The sequence below is a fragment of the Salmo salar genome, chromosome ssa20 (genome assembly GCF_905237065.1).
Source record: "Salmo salar chromosome ssa20, Ssal_v3.1, whole genome shotgun sequence".
Lineage (NCBI taxonomy): Eukaryota > Metazoa > Chordata > Actinopteri > Salmoniformes > Salmonidae > Salmo > Salmo salar.
In genome coordinates, this window is record NC_059461.1 from 21,782,812 (window position 1) to 21,802,399 (window position 19,588).

Genomic DNA, 19,588 nt, shown 5'->3' on the forward strand with positions numbered 1-19,588 from the left:
TCCCTCATAGCCACAGCGATTGAGTCAATGCACGGGGCGCGCTTCTTCACCAAACTAGATCTCAGGAGCGCTTACAACCTGGTGCATATCCGAGAGGGAGACGAGTGGAAGACGGCTTTATTTTTCACCCGTTTTGTGTTTACCCTTTCCTACAGACCAGGTTCCCAGAATGTAAAGGCAGACGCATTGTCCCGGCTGTATGACACAGAGGAGCGGCGCATGGATCCCACTCCCATACTCCCTGCCTGGTGGCGCCGGTAGTGTGGGAGCTGGACACGGACATAGAGCAGGCGTTACGTGCAGAGCCCGCACCTGTCCAGTATCCCGCTGGGCGCCTGTACGTCCCGTCTGCTGTTCGTGACTGGTTGATCTATTGGGCCCACACGTCACTCTCCTCTGTTCATCCTGGGATCGGTCGGACAGTGCGCTGTTTGAGCGGGAGGTACTGGTGGCCTACCTAAGTCCTGTCGTCTCCTCCCTCTGCCGGGTCTGACTTCTCTGCCGCCAGTAGCATCGCATTACACTGGCCACTGACAGACAGCTCTTGGGAGACAGTCCTGCTGTGCTGTAGCAACCTGGCTTACTGTATCTGTCTGAGGAGGACAATAGGAAACTAGTCTTCCAGTCCTGCACTATATGTGTTTAGGTGAAAGTAAGGGGAAAGGGCTGATTTGGGAGGAAAACTAGGTAGATCATTAAGTGTGTGTAATGGTTAGGGTTTCTGGGAAATGTCAATAAATTAAACCAGGAATGCTGGAAAACAAGGGAATTCATTGAAAGTTTTTTGCAACCCTACTGATGATGGATAAGGAGAGGTAGGAGGGATATATGATGTATAAAGGAGGAGAGGAAGAGGGAGAATGGAGTGACTAACAGTCATAAACTTACAGTAACTTCACACTCCCTTTCAGAGAAGTCATTAAGAATTTTAGACTGGGAATATTTTTCATGAAAAAAATTGTTGCCAATCCATTCTTCACAATATAGCACATAACCCATTATGTGATTGCCTGTATACTGTACTATGATCATGTTATAAAATAATTGTGCTCCCAGGGAAATAATAACACTTACAAAGGGCTAGTTTGTAGTACAGTACTTGCACCCTAAGCAGTGTGTACCGTGTGGTGGTGACTCAACAGGGCTATCTTCATTACAGTAATCTGAGCACAGGCGTCAGTCTCATTCTGCCCTGCCCAGTGGTGTCTAATGATGCTCTGATCACCCAATCCATGGATCTATGGTGCCATGTGCTGTAACATAACTCTGAGCTTGCACATATTCTCACCTTCAGGGCTCCATTATTACTGTATCTGGCTACAGACGTTTGATAAGACTGTATTGGTCGTTTAGATCGGGATTTTGGGTGTTTCCTTGCTGCATTGCTGCTCTGAGCTCCCTCTTGGACTTGAAGAATACATCTCTCTCTCTTTCTCTCCCTCTCTACTCCCTCTGCACTACCGATGACTCACACTCTACACACCCTTGCAGAAATCTCTACTCCAGTGCCCCAGAGAAAGGGGGAGATAGAGGGAGATAAACGTGTTTTCTGCCTCTCTTCTGACACAGGATATCTTACATGAAACATGCTCTTTTCTACCTGCTCTCTCTGTGTGTGTCTCCGTGTTTAACAGAACACACACACACACACACACACACACACACACACACACACACACACACACACACACACACACACACACACACACACACACACACACACACACATTCTGTGTAGTTCCCTATGACTTCCTCCAGGGCTGGAATGCAGCTGGTGTTTTTCTACTATAAACCCCAGTACATTTACATCCATTCTCTCATTCAGTTAGCAGATGCTCTTATCTGCAGTGGAGCACCTTACAAATGTGTTAACATTTAATCAGGTACATTTAGTGCTTATGAGGAGGAAGAGTTAAGTAACTGCAGTTGACGCATAAGGGTAATTCTCTGCCATAGAAAATTCTGTGTCAACTTAAAGAATTAACCAGCATCACATATGAAGATGTGAAGATGCAATGCGTACAGTAGTGTCCTCTTGATTGCCATTACACTGATCCCATCCCCACAGTTGTCACTGTAGGGTCCCCTCCCTCCAGTGGGCTAGCTAACCTAACACAGTGTGACATTCACAGTGACTGCTAGCTGCCGCAGCCAGCCACACGGTCCACACGTGCTCTAGTGTAGTGCTGTTGTGGATTGTCTGCCCTCTGGCTTCTGCACTGCCTCTCTTTCTGGAAATAGATAGAGAAAAATAGCTGAGGGTGATTAATGGTCATACTGTATGTGCAGCAGAAAACACACTACCAGGCCTGGCCAGGCCACAATTTCCCTACCCTACCACACAGCATAGTCAGACCCCACAGGCTTTACATTATATTATATAGCATAATATATCTTACTTAAATCATCCTGATACCTTCTGGCTTACTTCATGTATTTCACCCATTTCATCATGGTTTTAATGCAGCTGACATGTCAGGGGAAAGCGCTGCCTTTGATATAGTGTTGAGTTGTGCCTGTTCTGTTCTGGCACTGTGGCTTGGCTTGTACATCCTCCCAGTTGTTTACTGCGCCCTTGGCTTCACCCTCACTGCCTTCTCTCTTTAACTGAAATACTTAGTTTCCTCCTCATCTGCATCCTCCTGCTCCTCCCCCACCTGCTCCTCCGCTGCCTCATGCCAGTTAGGATTTGACTGGCACTCTGTTTTTTTCTATTAAGATAGGGCTATTTTTAGTACATTGTGTCACAACAAGGCAGTCTCATCCTGTGCATGCCCTCTGAAATAACTCCACTTCCCTATCTTCCCCTCAAGGCTTCGAGTGGTCTCTTCAGCTACATGTGCACTAGCCCTGGCTGGGTTTCACACAGTGATGTGAGCAGGCCCATTACGCAACCCTGTGTGTGCATTCAGCCACTGGGCTGCAGGGCCAGAATGGGAGCTACAGTCCCACATTCTCTCTCTCTCTCTCTCTCACACACTCTCTCTCTCTCTCTCTCACTCTCCATGTGCAGCTAGTCTTTTGGATTATATTGACAGACAGTGTTTGTCTTTTCTTATTCCATGTTGCGTTGATCAGAGAGGTGCGGGGGGGCTGCCTTAATCGACATCCACGTCTTTGGCGCCCGGGGAACAGTGGGTTAAACTACCTTGCTCAGGGGCTGAACGACACATTTTTACCTTGTCAGCTCGGGGATTCGATCCAGCAACCTTTCGGTTACTGGCCCAACGCTCTAACCACTCGGCTACATGCCGCAGTACTCTGACTAGATCCAGTACCCCCAAAAATATAAATGTTTTATTGTCACAAAGTATTCAGACCCTTTGACTTTTCCCACATTTTGTTATGTTACAGCCTTATTCTAAAATGGATTCAATTGTTCCCCCACCTCTATATACACACAATACCCAATGATGACAAATCAAAAACAGGTTTTTAGAAATTTTTGCAAAAGTATTCAGACCCTTTACTCAGTACTTTGTTGAAGCACCTTTGGCAGCGATTACAGCCTTGAGTCTTCTTGGGTATGACGCTACAAGCTTGGCACACCTGTATTTGGTGTGCCAAATTCTTCTCTGTAGATGCTCTCAAGCTCTATCAGGTTGGATGGGGAGCGTCGCTGCACAGAGATGTCTCTCCAGAGATGTTCGATCAGGTTCAAGTCCGGGCTCTTGCTGGGCCACAAGGACATTCAGAGACTTGTCCAGATGCCACTCCTACGTTGTCTTGCTGTGTCCAGTTGGAAGGTGAACCTTCTCCCCAGTCAGAGGTCCTGAGCACTCAGTCCCTGCCGCTGAAAAACATCCCCACAGCATGATGCTGCCACCACCATGCTTCACCATAGGGATGGTGCAAGGTTTCCTCCAGACGTGACACTTGGCATTCAGGCCAAAGTGTTCAATCTTGGTTTAATAAGACCAGAGAATCTTGTTTCTCATGGTCTGAGAGTCTTTAGGTGCCTTTTGGCAAACTCCAAGTGGGCTATTATGTGCCTTTTACTGAAGAGTGACTTCTGTCTGGCCACTCTAACATAAAGGCCTGATTGGTGGAGTGCTGCAGAGATGGTTGTCCTTCTGGGAGGTTCTCCCATCTCCACAGAGGAGCTCTGTCAGAGTGACCATCAGGTTCTTGGTCACCTCCCTGACCAAGGCCCTTCTTCCCCGATTGCTCAGTTTGGCTGGACGGCCAGGTCTAGGAAGAGTCTTGGTGGTTCCAAACTTCTTCCATTTAAGAATGATGTATGCCACTGTGTTCTTGGGGACCTTCAATGCTGCAGAAATGTTTTGTTACCTTTCCCCAGATCTGTGCCTCGACACAATCCTGTCTCGGAGCTATACGGACAATTCCTTTGACCTCATGGCTAGTTTCTGCTCTGACAACTGTGGGACCTTATATAGACAGGTGCGTGCCTTTCTATATCATGTCCAATCAATCAGTTGAATGTACCACAGGTGGACTCCAATCAAGTTGTAGAAACATCTCAAGGATGATCAATGGAAACAGTATGCACCTGAGCACAATTTCGAGTCTAATGCCAAATGGTCTGAATACTTATGTAAAAATGTGTGAATATTTCTAAAAACCCGTTTTCACTTTTTTATTATGGGGTATTGTGTGTAGATTGATGAGGAAATTGTTTTATTTATTGCATTTTAGAATAAGGCTGTAACGTAAACAAAATGTGGATAAAGTCAAGGGGTCTGAATACTTTCTGAATGCACTGTACATCAGATAGGTTCAGTGAAATGTGTTGTTTTACAGGGTGAGCCATAGTATTTTTTTAACCTTTTAACTAGACAAGTCAGTTAAGAACAAATTCTTATTTACAATGACGGCCAAACACGGACGACACTGGGCCAATTGTGCGCCGCACTATGGGACTCCCAATCACGGCCGGTTGTGATACAGCCTGGAATCGAACCAGGGCCTGTAGTGACGCCTCTAGCACTGAGATGCAGTGCCTTAGACCGCTGCACCACTCAGGTAGTATTACAACACCCCTGGAGCAAATTTGTTTGAAGAGCCTTGCTCAAGGGCACATCAACAGCTTTTTTCACCTTGTTGGCTCGGGTATTTGAACCAGCGACCTTTCGGTTACTGGCCCAACGCTCTAAATGATTGGCTACCTGCCACCCAGACCTGGGTTATTGTGGCCAGCAGATGATGATGATGATGATGATGATGAGAGAGGAGGAATGCATTTATCTGTTCTCTAAATGATGTACTTCCTCCTCCCAGTGAGGACTGGACAGGTCCAATGTCCAGCAGCATCATGGATGTCCAGTCACATCTCTGCAGCTCGGCCATAATGGGCGCTCCTCTCCTCAGCTAATCCCATCATCTGCCATGTCATTGCCAGCAATGTTCAGGTTAAAAGGAAATACATTAATCATAAGTTCTTATGTGCTGTCTATTGGGTATCATCATGAAATTAGATACTCAGGATTAGAGTAAAATGGTTTGGATATCAATGTATGCATCCATTTGAGTAGTTTCTACGAGCCTAATACTATTTTGGTGGCTGTTCATTGATCGCAATCCGTTCAGGCCTTTAGTGAGAAGTTTGATGACTCTGGCTGTGAGAGAGAGTGGATGGTACAGTACACCGGGAGGCTCAGTTTGGGACTTCTCTCAGTAAATTCTACTGACCGTTCATTATTGTGCTGAAGATTCCTCCTTTGACATCTCACACTAGCTCAGCGCGTGATGACGACACAACAGTGGTAGGCCTGATCACCGACAACAATGAGACGGCCTATAGGGAGGAGGTCAGAGAACTGGAAGTGTGGTGCCTGGACAACAACCTCTCCCTCAATGTGAGCAAGAGAAAGGAGCTGATCATGGACTACAGGAAAAGGCGGGCCAAATAGGCCCCTATTAACATTGACAGGGCTGTAGTGGAGCGGGTCGAGAGTTTCAAGTTCCTTGGTGTCCACATCACCAACGAACTATCATGGTCCAAACATACCAAGACAGTCGTGAAGAGGGCACGACAAAACCTTTTCCCCCTCAGGAGCCTGAAAAGATTTGGCATGGGTCCTCAGATCCTGAAAAGGTTCTACAGCTGCACCATCAAGAGGATCCTGACTGGTTGCATCACCGACTGGTATGGCAACTGCTCCGGATCTGACCATAAGAGGGTAGTGCGAACGGCCCAGTACCTCCCTGGGGCCAAGCTTCCTGCCATCCAGGACCTATATAATAGGCGGTGTCAGAGGAAATCCCATAAAATTGTCAGCGACTCCAGTCACATAGACTGTTTTCTCTGGTACCGCACGGCAAGCGGTACCGAAGCGCCAAGTCTAGGACCAAAAGGCTCCTCAACAGCTTCTACCCCCAAGCCATAACACTGCTGAACAATTAATAAAATCGCCACCGGACAATTTACATTGACTCCCCCTCCCTTTTGTACACTGCTGCTACTCGCTGTTTATTATCTATGCAGTCATTTCACCCCTACCTACAAATAACCTCAAATGACCTGTACCCCCGTACACTGACTCAGTACCGGTGCCCCCTGTGTATAACCTCGTTATTGTTATTCTTATTGTTACTTTTTATTATTACTATTTATTTTAGTCTACTTGGTAAATATTTTCTTAACTCTTCTTGAACTGCACTGTTGTAAGTAAGCATTTCACGGTAAAGTCTACACTTGTTGTATTCGGTGCATGTGACAAATACAGTTTGATTTGATCATTTATCCTTTCTAGTGGGGAAGGATTTAATATCTTATCCACTGTCGTTACTTCCAGAGGTAGGACGATGTGAAGTGAAGGGCTTGGCTTCAGAGCGGAAGCAGTGGGGAGACACACACACTCCCGTGCACACTCAGCGTCTCTGGTACAGAGTGTCTGGTCTAGGGAAAGTCAGACAGATCAGAGGATGGGGGTTGTGTTCCGGCCACACAGTCACATCACATTGTGGACCAACTTTGAGAACACTCCTCTCACAGTGAGGCTAAATGAGATCCTGTGTCTCTAGACTCTGAGTTCACCCACAGAGACTCTGCTTTGACAATCTAAGGATTGGTTGCTAACAGATTTTGTGCTTTTTCTTGTGAGGGAGCATTATTTTGATGATATTGGGGTCTGTATACTGGTTGATCGGTGTAGGTCTGGCTGGCTCTGGGCCTGAGGTCCCCACCCACCTAATACACACATAGTTAAATAAATAAAAAAATACATGCATATACACACACACACACAAGCTATGGTGTAATCTGCTAATATCCACTGCATGATACAATAAGGCACGTTCCCTTGCTATCAACCAGGTCCGTTGGGTCCCATGGTCTACAAACATATACTGTCTCCTTTTTATTACCGTCAACATTAAAACAGAAACCATTCACCAAGGCACAAAGAGTGTGAAAACAGAGTAGGTTGGAACAAATTTTTAAATGTATCTTAGATGTGTTTTTTTTCTCCTGTCAAGGACATAACTGTAATATAATTAGTCTCACCACCTGTTCGTATCCAACGAGGAAGGGAAGAAAGCCTTATCTAGCAAAGGTCAACATTCTCACTCCAGCTGACCTTATTTTACTACCCCCTCCTCTACCCTCTCGCTCTCACTCACTCACTCACTCACTCACTCACTCACTCACTCACTCACTCACTCACTCACTCACTCACTCACTCACTCACTCACTCACTCACTCACTCACTCACTCACTCACTCACTCACTCACTCACTCACTCACTATTTCCCAACCTGTTTCTCAAATGTTCTTTCTCAGCCCTCTCTTGTAAATCTTCTTCTGTTCAGAAAACTGGATGTGACATGTGAATAGTGTTGTGAAGGGTGCCAGTATTGGAGTGAGTGACAGGCGAGGTGGTGGTCATGTTTTTATTGTTTATCCCCTACCGGTGTGCAGAAATCAAAGCTCCGTCAGCCCCTCTCTGATCTTTGGATAAGGACCAGAGAGCATATTGACAACTGAGTCCTTAACAATAACAACAACAGCAGCCATCCAGCCATTCACTGACGCTTATAGTTTATGCTAATGTTGGACTGTGACTCCTGCGTGACTGACTCTGCCTTTGCTACCCTATTGGTCTTGCATACAAAGCATTGCCTCTTTATGTAAATCTCAACTAAGGATCCTATCTATGCCGGACATCATTTTTTTGTCTCATGTATGGCCGTAGCTCCATAAGAGGACACCATGGTCAGGACATTTGTCTTTTTTTTTCAAATATAAAAAATAAATAATAATAATTTATTATTGTTGAGAGGTAGAATACACAAGGTGCAATTTTGAAAAACTGGTTTTGCATCAGCAATTTTCCTCTTGTTATATGTCACTCACCGACACTCACTTAGCCCATGTCAGTCAAATTTGTTTTGATTAGTTAATTTGTCTAGCCATCTATATAAACTTGTAGTAATCATGGCCGAATTACCTAACGGGCACGCAGGGGACGTGCCCAGGGGCCCCAATTGATTTTGTTAATAATTTTCACTCACAATCATATTGACATGGCATAGGTAATGACTAGATTTGTAGAATTGCAGGACATTAGCTGTACAACTGTACACATATTTCTTCTTCTGTAAACTTATTTGTTTACCTTTTTGTTTATAAAACACTTTTCTGCTAACAGATCCCTCTGTATGTATTCAATTATAGTTTTTAATCCTGACTACAGCCCTGGTCTCATGATAATAATATTCTCTTTTATATGTCGGTGAGATCATGAAGGCTTGTTACAATACCTACTAAATTTAGTTGCCAGTCGAGATCTTTTGATTGCAAATGTTGTTTCCCTGTGGCTTACGGAGAAAACATGCAGGCCGAGAGAATTTGATTCCGATTAGCAATCCTCAAATACCCTGGAGATAGAGGGCTCTGTTGTAGAAAATAAAGTCATTTGTTTTCAATTGAGCCTCAGCAGGGACGCTTCCTCAGTTGTTCCACTCTGCCGTGTGTGTGTGTGTGTGTGTGTGTGTGTGTGTGTGTGTGTGTGTGTGTGTGTGTGTGTGTGTGTGTGTGTGTGTGTGTGTGTGTGATGCGTGTTTGTGGCCATGTGTGTTGCTCTTTCATTTGTGCAATGTTCTGTGTATGCTTCACTCCATTAATTTAATTGGCCCAGCTCCTTTCTCTTTTAGTTTTTGTTAAGGGGACTGATGAGGAAAATGACTGGAAGCACCTTTGAAGAACTCAAATCATACACCCACACAGGGTTTTGTTGGTTAATAACGCCATATGTACTTCAAATTCTGTAAAGTGCATATTGTGATATCTGTATTATTGCATACAGGCTGACAGATTAAGTAATTGCATACTACTAGTTGCATACTACTCTCAGATTAAGTAGTTGCATACTACTAGTTGCATACTACTCTCAGATTAAGTAGTTGAAAATTGAATGAAGTCTGGTTGTCACCTGAGTAGCTAACTTTTGGGTTTGTCTGTCTGTGTGATTTGGCTCAGAGGAAGCAGTGGGCACTCACTGTCCTCTGCTAAGGTAATGTCTGTCCAGTAACGGAGTGTCCTGTGGTAAATTGGCAATGCCAGGGAGTGGAGAGAGGGAGCGTCTCAGTCTGGCCAGGCTCAGATGGGCTGGAGTTGGTGGCGGTGGCATCTGTTTCTCATGCTCCTGTGCCAGGCTCCAGAGGGGTGAAAGTGTAGCTCTTTATGTCCTCCTGAGCACCACCTGCTTCCCATTACAGGCCCTACTACATGGACTGGTCTCTCCTCCCAGACCCAGACCTCTCACCCAGCACCCATTAACGGGCCCTGCCTGCTTCTAGCTACTACCATCTCCTCTGATACTATACTATAAGTAGGACCCAGTGTTTTCCCAGGTCAAATCATATCATCAAAGAAATATTCCAGGCCCTTCCTCCCTCTCTTTCCCTTCAAACCCCCCTTCTCGCTCTCCTTCCCCCTGTCTCTCGCTCTCCCTCCCCCTGTCTCTTTCTGGTGGGTCATTGTTGATGGGTCCACTAATAGAGAACAGTGTGAGGGCGCAGGCAGGCTGCCGATTGGGTTGATGCAGGCAGGGATGTGAATGCCTGGCCTGTCCTAGCCTAGCCTGGCCTGGCCTGGCTGCCACTAAAACTGAGACTCAGGATAGACTCAGCCAGGGGCTTCACTCTGACTATTCACTCATGCCTTTAGTGAAACTGTGAGACAGTTTGCCCAAAGCTGCAAGTTGATCATCTGCAAAAAATATACCAGCATTGCGGCATTGGCACTGTGGTTTTTTAGTTGATTCATGACAATACCCATGTGAAAACGACAGAAGCTGTCCCTGCAAGTCTGAACAGGTGATGGGTACTGTACTGTAGTGTAGGCCAATGTGATGTTTGTTCAGCATTCTCGAGAGTGCCTTTCTAATAAGCCATAAACAAATAGTGGATTGGGTATAATTGGGTATATTCAAATGGAATATTCTTCCTCACATCTGTCTTCTCCCTGTAGAGTTGAACAGCAGAACATAAGTCTGTAGCTCTAACTGGATCAAGATCAAAGGGAGACACTGCCTACCTCCGCCATGCAGTCCCAGTACTGTACCTCCACTCTGCCTGGAAGAGCCCCTGCTCTCTCTCTCTCTGTCTCTCTCTCTCTCTCTCTCTGGGGATGGAAGAAAACACAGCAAATGAATGCAGGGAGAGACATCAGTGAATTAGCCTTTGCTAGTGTTTAAGTGTTTCATCCTGAGGAGTGGACCTTCATCTGAGGCAGAGGAAGGGGATGAGGATAGACCAGCGGAGAAGCATACATTAGTTAGAGCAGATTCCACTTCAAAAGCTAGCTGCCGCTCTCGTGATGTGAATTTCAATACTACAGAATGTTCTATCACAGAGAGAGGTCTGCTGCTGGAGTGAGACAGGCATTAACAGATAAAATCAGATAGTGAGTGGGTGGAAAAGTGTACTACGTTGTATAGAAATTGTGAATTTGTGTTAGCTACCTTAGTAAATGTGAGGTTAATTAAGACGGTCTTATCTTCCCGGTTTGATGGGTCAGTGATTTTACATTACCAGAGACATTGTGATAACACTGGATCAGAACAAATAGGACAGCATGTAATATTTTGTGTCATAATCAGCTTATCTGGGCAGAGCCCAAGTGTCCAGCCAGACAAACAGGCCTGGATGTGAATGAATGTGTTCATGGCAGGGCTTGTAATGTTTCCTCTCTCTAAGTCTCTCCACGGGCCTGTGATGAGAGAGAGAGGGACTCAGATGAAGGGACAGACCAGACACACTGTCTGTCTACTGTCTGTCTGCAGAACAGAATGAGGGAGGCTGCCAACCCCACTGCAGGACCATGGAAAATATGTGCCCTGAGTCCCCCTGAATAATGGAGAACATGGACACTGTTATGTGGGTGAGAGATGGGTGAGAGATCTGAGAGTGATTGTGTGTCATTCTGGCTTGTATTTAGAATGTGTGGGTGGGTGTGTTATGACTATGTAGTGGCAGCCTGGTAATGATTTTGTGACGTCACTCTCTAGGTCACTTGTGGACGTCTGTGTTGAGATGCAGCCTTAGGCTCCCTCTGTCCCCTCACTCACACATCATCCACACATGCTCAGTGCTCCCCACACATACCTGGAGGGTCTACTCTCCTATCTTCTTCTTTCCTCTGGCTGGACTGATGTGATGAACACTGTGTCCTTCCTGCTCAGAAAGAGAACAGTGAGTGAATACCTACCTAGCTCCCCTCCGCAGCTGCCTCATCTACCTGGCTGTCTGGCTACTGCCCACTCTAATGTACTGACCCGATGGCACAATGATTGAGTCCGCCTCAGCCTGAGCTGGGGAACTGTGAACACTGGAGAATGGAGATAATTCAGTGGTGTGTATTGGTTATGTGAATACCGGAGATGTTTACTGTGCACAGGTAAATGATCTGAAATTGGAGGCGAGTGTTACCATGTGAACAGACAGTGCATCTGCAGAGGTTTGAATTGTCATGGTCTGAGAGTGAGTAAGCCTCTGAGTACTTGAGTGGGTAGCAGAGGCAGGAGGGAGTGGGAACAAGGCTATAATGATGCTAGTCATCAGATTCTCTCTGTGTGAGCCTTAATCCACAAAACTTGTTCACATACAAAAACACTCAAACATCCTCAGTTGCCCATGCTTCCAACCTTAAAGAAGAAGTTTACCCAAAATCCAGAAACTCCCAAGTGATTCCAAACATTGAAACTAGTTCAGTGGACTTTGCCCTCTCCTCCTCTGTCTCCCTGTAGTGCTGTATGGAAACAGATGCAAAAACAGGTCAAAAACAGCATGATGTTGCTGGATGCAGGCCTCGCTCTGCTCCATTGCCAGTGAATTCAGAAATTCGCAAAGTGTGGACAAGTTTGTTGTTTTATTAAAAGCTTACGGCCTTAAGATCTCTTTTAGTCTAAAGTATTGTTCGTTTTTCACCAAATAAAGTGTGATTATTTTATGTAATTTTTGTAGCGGAATGCCACAGCAGCAGAGATGGGTAACAAGTGAGCATGTGCGCCCTCGTGGGGAGACCCTGCTGTAATATTCATATATGTAAACATACTGAATTATAATTGGATGCATTTTACCGCCGTATCATACTGTGCTATGATTGGTTAAGACCACCCAGATGGTTAGGTCATGGTCAAGTTAATCATGGTTGGAGATAAGTGAACATGCCCGTTGTAGCTAGCTAATAAAGAGCTACGTTAAGAAATATCCCGTAGTACTGCATTTTATTATTATGTACAAAGCGTGCAAAACAAGACATGGTGTCAGAGTAAAAGGTTTTAAAAGATGGATTTTTCTGGAGTTCCTTCACCTCGAATGGACTGGGAGTCTTCAAACTTACCCGATGCATGGCTTAAGTACAAACAGCATGTGGAGCTAATGTTCACGCGTCCTCTGAAGGACAGAGAAGAGGAAAAGTGCAGCTACCTGCTCCTCTGGATCGGTGAAAAAGGGAGAGATATTTACAACACATGGACACTTACCGAGGCTGAATCAAAGGTACTGAAAACATACTACGGTCGTTTTGAAGAATATGTTGTGCCGAAGACAAATACGATTTTCGCTAGGTACAAATTCCATGAGAAAGTACAGGGTGCTAGCGAGTCTTTTGAACAGTTTGTGACTGAGCTGCGTCTGCTTGTGAAAGACTGTGATTATGCAAACAAGGATGAGATGGTCAGGGACCGTATTGTATTTGGAATACAATCACCGCGAGTGCGAGAGAAACTTTTGAATGTCGGGTCTGAGCTAAAGCTGGACAAAGCTATTGACATAGCCAGATCTCACGAGCTAGCACAGGCTCAGATGAAAAGCATTTCGCCCTGCAGCACGAGCGCATCACGTGAACAAGCAGTGCACACAGTCAGGCAGACATCAAAGCACACCTCCGGTGCACAGAGAGCGCGCTTTAGAACGGAGAGAGACAACTCCAAAACAGAGAGACACAGACTCAAAACGCCCCAAAACATGTGGATATTGTGGATACAAAGTGCATGGCGAACAAGGAAATTGCCCAGCTAAAGGCAAACTGTGTACTAAATGTGGTAAATGGAATCACTTTGCAAAAGTGTGCAGAGTTTACCGTGGAAAAACGGTACACACAGTGAGTGAAGATGAAATGTCAATCAAAGAGTCAAATGCTGATGAACTGTTTATTGATTCAGTGACATCAGAAAAGTCAAATATCAGAGACAGAGCAAGCCTTTGCTGACATTGAGATAGGAACACAAGGCACAAAGCTAAAGTTCAAACTAGACACTGGTGCACAAGTAAACATTATTCCTCTGAATAAGTACCGCAGCTTGACATCTGAGTGCGAGCTACAGCCCACCACGCGCAGACTGACTGGTTATGGTGGTGAACAGCTCCCAGTAAAAGGCACATGCACTTTCAAATGCAAATACAAGGAAAGTGACATGATGTTGGACTTTTACGTTGTTGACACTAGAGCACCTGCAGTGCAAGGTCTTAAAGCATGTTTAGACATGGACCTCATCAAGCTAGTTTTATCAGTAACAGCACCAGTAGAGACAGAAAATGTACTGGAGGAGTTTGCTGATGTTTTTACAGGAATATGATTATTCCCAGGAGATTGTACCATTCACCTTGACCCAGACGCAACCCCAGTGGTCTACCCACCGAGAAAGATTCCCCTTGCTCTCCGTGCCCGTCTGAAGAAAGAGTTGGAGAGCATGGAGCAATCTGACATAGTCACCAAGGTTACAGAACCGACTGACTGGGTAAACGCGTTAGTGGTGGTGGAGAAACCACGCACAGGCAAGCTCCGAATATGTCTCGAACCAAGAGACTTGAACAAGGCTATCAAATGCCCCCAATACCCTTTATCGACGCTAGATGGCATCACACACAAGCTAGCGGGAGCCTGGTACTTCAGTGTCATGGACGATAGATCAGGCTACTGGGCTATCACGCTCACAGAAGAGTCATCTAAGCTCACAACATTCAACACACCGTTTGGACGCTACAGGTTCCGTCGCCTGCCTTTTGGGATTATCTCAGCCCAAGACGAGTTTCAGCGAAAGATCGACGAAGTGTACGAAGGCCTCGACGGAGTTGTGGCAATTGTGGACGACATCCTTGTCTATGGTCGAACCAAAGAGGAGCACAACCGAAACCGCCGTGCGATGCTGCAAAGGTCCCGCGAGAAAGGAGTCCGGCTCAACCGCGAGAAGAGCACAGTCGGCGCTACTTCGGACATCTTCTCACAGCGAATGGAATCAAGCCAGATCCACAGAAGATCTCAGCCATAAAAGAAATGGAGCCACCAAAGAACCATGCAGAGCTGGAAACAACTGCTAAAGCAGTCCAGTGAGTTTCTCTGGCACAAGCAACACGACATTGCTTTCCAGAATGTGAAAGACTTGATCACGAGAGAACCAGGACCAATCCTTGCCTACTACGACCCCAACAAAGAGCTCAGACTCCAAGTGGACGCGTCGAAGTATGGACTAGGTGCAGTGCTACTGCAAGAAGGAAAGCCCATCGGCTACGCTTCCAAATCTCTCACAGACTGTGAAATCAACTACACTCAAATCGAAAAGGAGCTCTACGCCATTCTGTTCGGATGTAAACGTTTCCATCAGTACGTATATGGACAACAAGTCATTGTGGAATCTGACCACAAGCCCCTTGAGTCAATCATGAGGAAACCACTAGCCGCAGCCCCGCCAAGGCTACAGAGAATGATCCTTCAACTATGAAAATACGACTTCTCAATCACTCACCGTCCAGGCAAAGACAGCCCTGTCGCAGACACACTCTCCAGGAAGTTTCTTACCTATAAGGACAGCAGCCTCAGTGAAGGCATGGACATGCAAGTGCACACTGTGTACAGCAACTTACCAGTTAGTGACACAAAGCTGAAGGAGAGCCAAGCAGAAACAGAAAAGGACTCACAACTCACACAGCTGAGGAAAGTCATACAGGATGGATGGCCTGAGGAGAGGAGAAAATGCCCTCAGAGCGTCTCAGAATTCTGGAACCATCGTGATGAACTATCACAGATCAATGGAATCATTTTCAAATGAGAGAAAAATCATAATTCCTGCCAGTCTCAGAGAAGAGACAAAGATCCATGCTGGACACATGGGCATGGAAAAGTGCAAACAGAGAGCACGGGACATGTTGTTTTGGCCCGGAATGTGCAAACAAATAGAGGACATTGTTGGTAAATGTGCCATATGTCTTGAACGATGCCCCTCAAACACCAAAAAGCCAATGTTACCTCACTGTATCCCAGACTGACCCTGGCAGGTCATGGCAACCGATCTCTTCACCTGGAACAACGAGGACTACATCATAACAGTGGACTACTACAGCAGATACTTCGAACTCGACAAGCTTCACAGCACCACATCTGCAGCTGTGATACACAAGCTGAAAGCAATCTTTGCCAGGCAGGGCATTGTAGAGACTTTAATATCTGACAATGGGCCCTGTTACAAATCAAAGGAGTTTGAATCCTTCACAAAAGCATGGGAGTTTACACATCACCACAAGCCCACATTACCCTCAAAGTTATGGCCTTGCTGAAAAATCTGTGCAGATTGCTAAATCACTCATGGACAAAGCAAAAGCAGACAAGAGAGATGCCTACCTCAGTCTCCTCGAATACCGCAACACTCCAGTTGACAACTTCAATTCACCAGCCCAGCTTTTGATGAGCCGCAGACTTCGTTCAACCCTTCCCAGCACCAACCAGCAGCTGCAACCTGAGGTCATCAGCTACAAGGAAATGCATAAAAAACGTGCACAGAGACAACAACAAAAGCGATACTACGACAGGTCAGCGAGACCACTGCCACCACTGATCGACGGAGAGTCAGTTAGAATCCAGGAGCATGGCCTCTGGAAGCCAGCAGTCGTCATCCAGCCAGCTGACACTGAACGTTCATATCACGTCCGCACCGCAGAAGGAGCAGTGTACCGCCGCAATCGTCGTCACCTACTGAACACAAAAGAACAACACACTGATGAGATGAACTGTTCCCCTGAAAGAGAACGTGATGGACTAAACACACACACAGCACAACATACACCACACTTACCTGCAACACCACAAGAGCTGTTGACTGACACAGAAGCATGCTCAGCATCATATCGCACAAGGTCAGGAAGAGAGTTCAAGCCCAGAGCTGTCCTAGACATGTGAAATGTCAAAGGGTGTAGGCGGCTCGCTGCCCTAAAAGAGTTCCAGACTGTAAACTTGTTATTGAAAGTTCACTTGAAATGCTTTGTTATTGTATTTGTTTGAAATGTTAAGATGTCATTTCTACAGTGAAAGCTGAGTTGCTGAGAATCCCTTGTTTGAAAAGAAACAGTATGTTGGATCATTGTTTCAGAGTCTATGTTGATTCAGTTGGTGTATTATGCAATATAAATGGTTACTTACATTGAGTTCAAACTACAGAGCATGTATTCAAAAGAAACGCTTAGAATATGTAAACATTTTTCTTTTGTTTTAAAAGAAGGGGGATGTAATATTCATATGTGTAAACATACTGAATTATAATTAGATGCATTTTACCACCGTATCATACTGTGCTATGATTGGTTAAGACCACCCAGGTGGTTAGGTCATGGTCAGTTGATCGTGGTTAGAGATAAGTGAACATGCCCGTTGTAGCTAGCTAATAAAGAGGTACTTTAAGAAATATCCTGTAGTACTGCATTTTATTATTTTGTACAAAGCGTGCAAAACAAGACACCTGCTACGTAGAAACGTCATGAAATGCCCTTATATGGAGCTTGACGTCACCGATTCAAGTTGTAATTTTTGGGGGGGAGAACGAGCTGGTGCGAAAGTTGATAGTTAGGCTTATGTAACCGATGTGAAATGGCTAGTTAGTTAGCGGTGGTACGCGCTAATGGCGTTTCAACCAGTGACGTCACTCGCTCTGAGACTTGAAGTGGGGTTTCCCCTTGCGTTGCAAGGGCCGCGGCTTTTGTGGCGCGATGGGTAATGATGCTTCGTTGGTGTCAGTTGTTGATGTGTGCAAGGGTCCCTGGTTCGAGCCCAGGTTGGGGTTACACTTATCGCATGTAAAGTGAGTTACGCAAAGTGGACAAATTGATGGCAGCAAGAGCAAGCTGGTGTTCGGTCTCTGGCTGCACTTTATACAGGAAATCAAGGGAAGACGGCACCACATGTAGCTGTTGTCCTATAAAAGGTACGGAGAGTTGCAGGATATGGTTAGTAGCAATTCAAAATAGTAAATTTGATTTACTGTAAATAATCCAGCAGCCAACCTTGCATCGCTGCATGTGTGTAGCAAGTACTTCGGCGACGATGCATATGAACGAGAGATGCAATCGGAAAGGACAAGGTACAACTGTTGCTACTGTATTTCCATGGACTGGATCTGGCGCAGTGCCAAAATACAAAATCGCGTTTGAGAAGAGAAAGCGTCAAAGCAAACGTGCGAAGGTATGTAGCCTTACCTGATTCTTGAAGTTTGAGGTGTTCTTATTGTGTTATTACCAGTGCATCATAAATGTAGATATAGAGGCCGAGGTGCTCTACAGGTTAGCATGTGTCCTATGTATTTATGACAGGGGGGTTGAGAGACAATAGACGTGTCACCTTACATTGCAGAACAGAACATCCCACAAACATTGTGATAAATAAACATAGGCTTTATAGTGTTTTGGGCTAATGTGAAAACATAAACAGACTAATGGTCGTTCTCATAGAGGTTTATGATAAGCGATCATTCAATAAATGTAAAGTTTAGCTACTTACTCGTTACTGTAGATAATTCATTTTTGGAGTAAAGACAAAGTTTATGTGGAGGGGGAGGGGGTCAGTCCTGTCGCTGCAGAACTACTGCTTCTACTACTGCTGCTGCTGCTACTGCTATGGCTACTGCTGTTGCTATAGCTGCTGCTACTGCTGCCACTCTGTGCAGGGGAGAGAGGGACCAGAGCCCAGGAGAGCATACTGCTGATTCTGGGGCTACTGCTGCCACTATTGCTACTGCTGCATGAAGCTTAATACTGGACGTCTAGTATAGAATACCTCGATAAGGGCTAAAGCTATACTGATACCCAGCACAAAATGCTGCAGAGCTGAGGAGCTTATATTGTAAATCCTGCCTCCCTCCATTTCTCTATTTCTCCCATCTCCATTTCCCTCCTTTTCATGCTTTACCCGCCTCTCTCTCTCTCTCTCTCTCTCTCTCTCTCTCTCTCCACACACACACTGACACTCTTGCTGTCACTCTTTCACCCTCTCATTGTTTTCTCTTTTTTTCTCTTTCTGTCCATCTCTCTTTCTGTCTCTGTGTCTCTCTTCATATTGTCAAGGAAATACTCACTCACTCACTCACTCACTCACTCACTCACTCACTCACTCACACTCTTGCTGTCACTCTTTCACCCTCTCTCATCGCTCCTTTTCACTCTCACTCTGTCCATCTCTCGCTCTCTCTTTGCTCCAGGCTGTGTGAGTATCACTGTGTGTGTCTCTGCATGTGAGAGGAGGGTTGTCAGTGTGCTCTGAGCAGCTGAGGGGAGGTTGCCACAGGACTCACAGGGGAGCAGGGAGGGGCTGAGGGTGTCTGAGAGTTGCACTGTGTCTGTTCTGTGATTCAGTAGGCACACAACACACACACACACACACACACACACACACACACACACGCGCGCCAGACGAGTAGAGTGTTAACAGCGCAGGCATCTGCGCCTGCGCACACAGACTAAAGCTGTGCAGTTATGTAACTTACTCTGCCATTTCAAATGATTTCTGATCATAACTGCTTGATGTGCTGGGCTGGATTACTGTGTAATTGGGCTGGGGGTACAGGATGAGACGTGTAGTCAGTGCTGCTCTGCGGATCCTGAGTGTAGCTGCCTGGGCTGGGGTGTAGGTAAAAGAGGGAGATTCTTTTTGAGGTTGTTTAGAGCCCAGTGCAGCGCAGTCGCACGCTAACGCTAAGCAGTGCTAGGCTACTGCCTCCCCTCAGAGCCAACTCTGTCTCCCATCCTCACTGTGGAGTTAGCGCATACAGAGCTTCCCTAACCCTGCCCTCCCAGATGGAGAGGGAAAGCAGGGATACAAAGAACAACAAGGAGTCTCCTGGTCACTTCCGTTGTGTGTGTGTGT

At 45.8% G+C, this 19,588-nt stretch overlaps 1 protein-coding gene across 10 annotated transcripts in view; it reads left to right on the top strand.

Moving 5' to 3' along the window:
• LOC106579913 (RIMS-binding protein 2) overlaps window positions 1–19,588 on the top strand; it is a 116,901-nt gene that overhangs the window by 19,924 nt on the left and 77,389 nt on the right. For 5 of the 10 annotated variants that reach the window (XM_014160272.2, XM_045703074.1, XM_045703075.1 and 2 more), the window contains exon 1: window positions 17,287–17,911. The exons of 2 other annotated variants lie outside the window; for them this stretch is intronic. In XM_014160272.2, the coding sequence (XP_014015747.2) occupies window positions 17,747–17,911 (165 nt within the window). In that variant the 5' untranslated portion in view covers window positions 17,287–17,746. Of the gene's footprint in view, window positions 1–17,285; window positions 17,912–19,588 lie in introns of those variants that run through there. 3 more of the 10 variants (XM_045703080.1, XM_045703081.1, XR_006760884.1) reach the window with 2 other exon arrangements.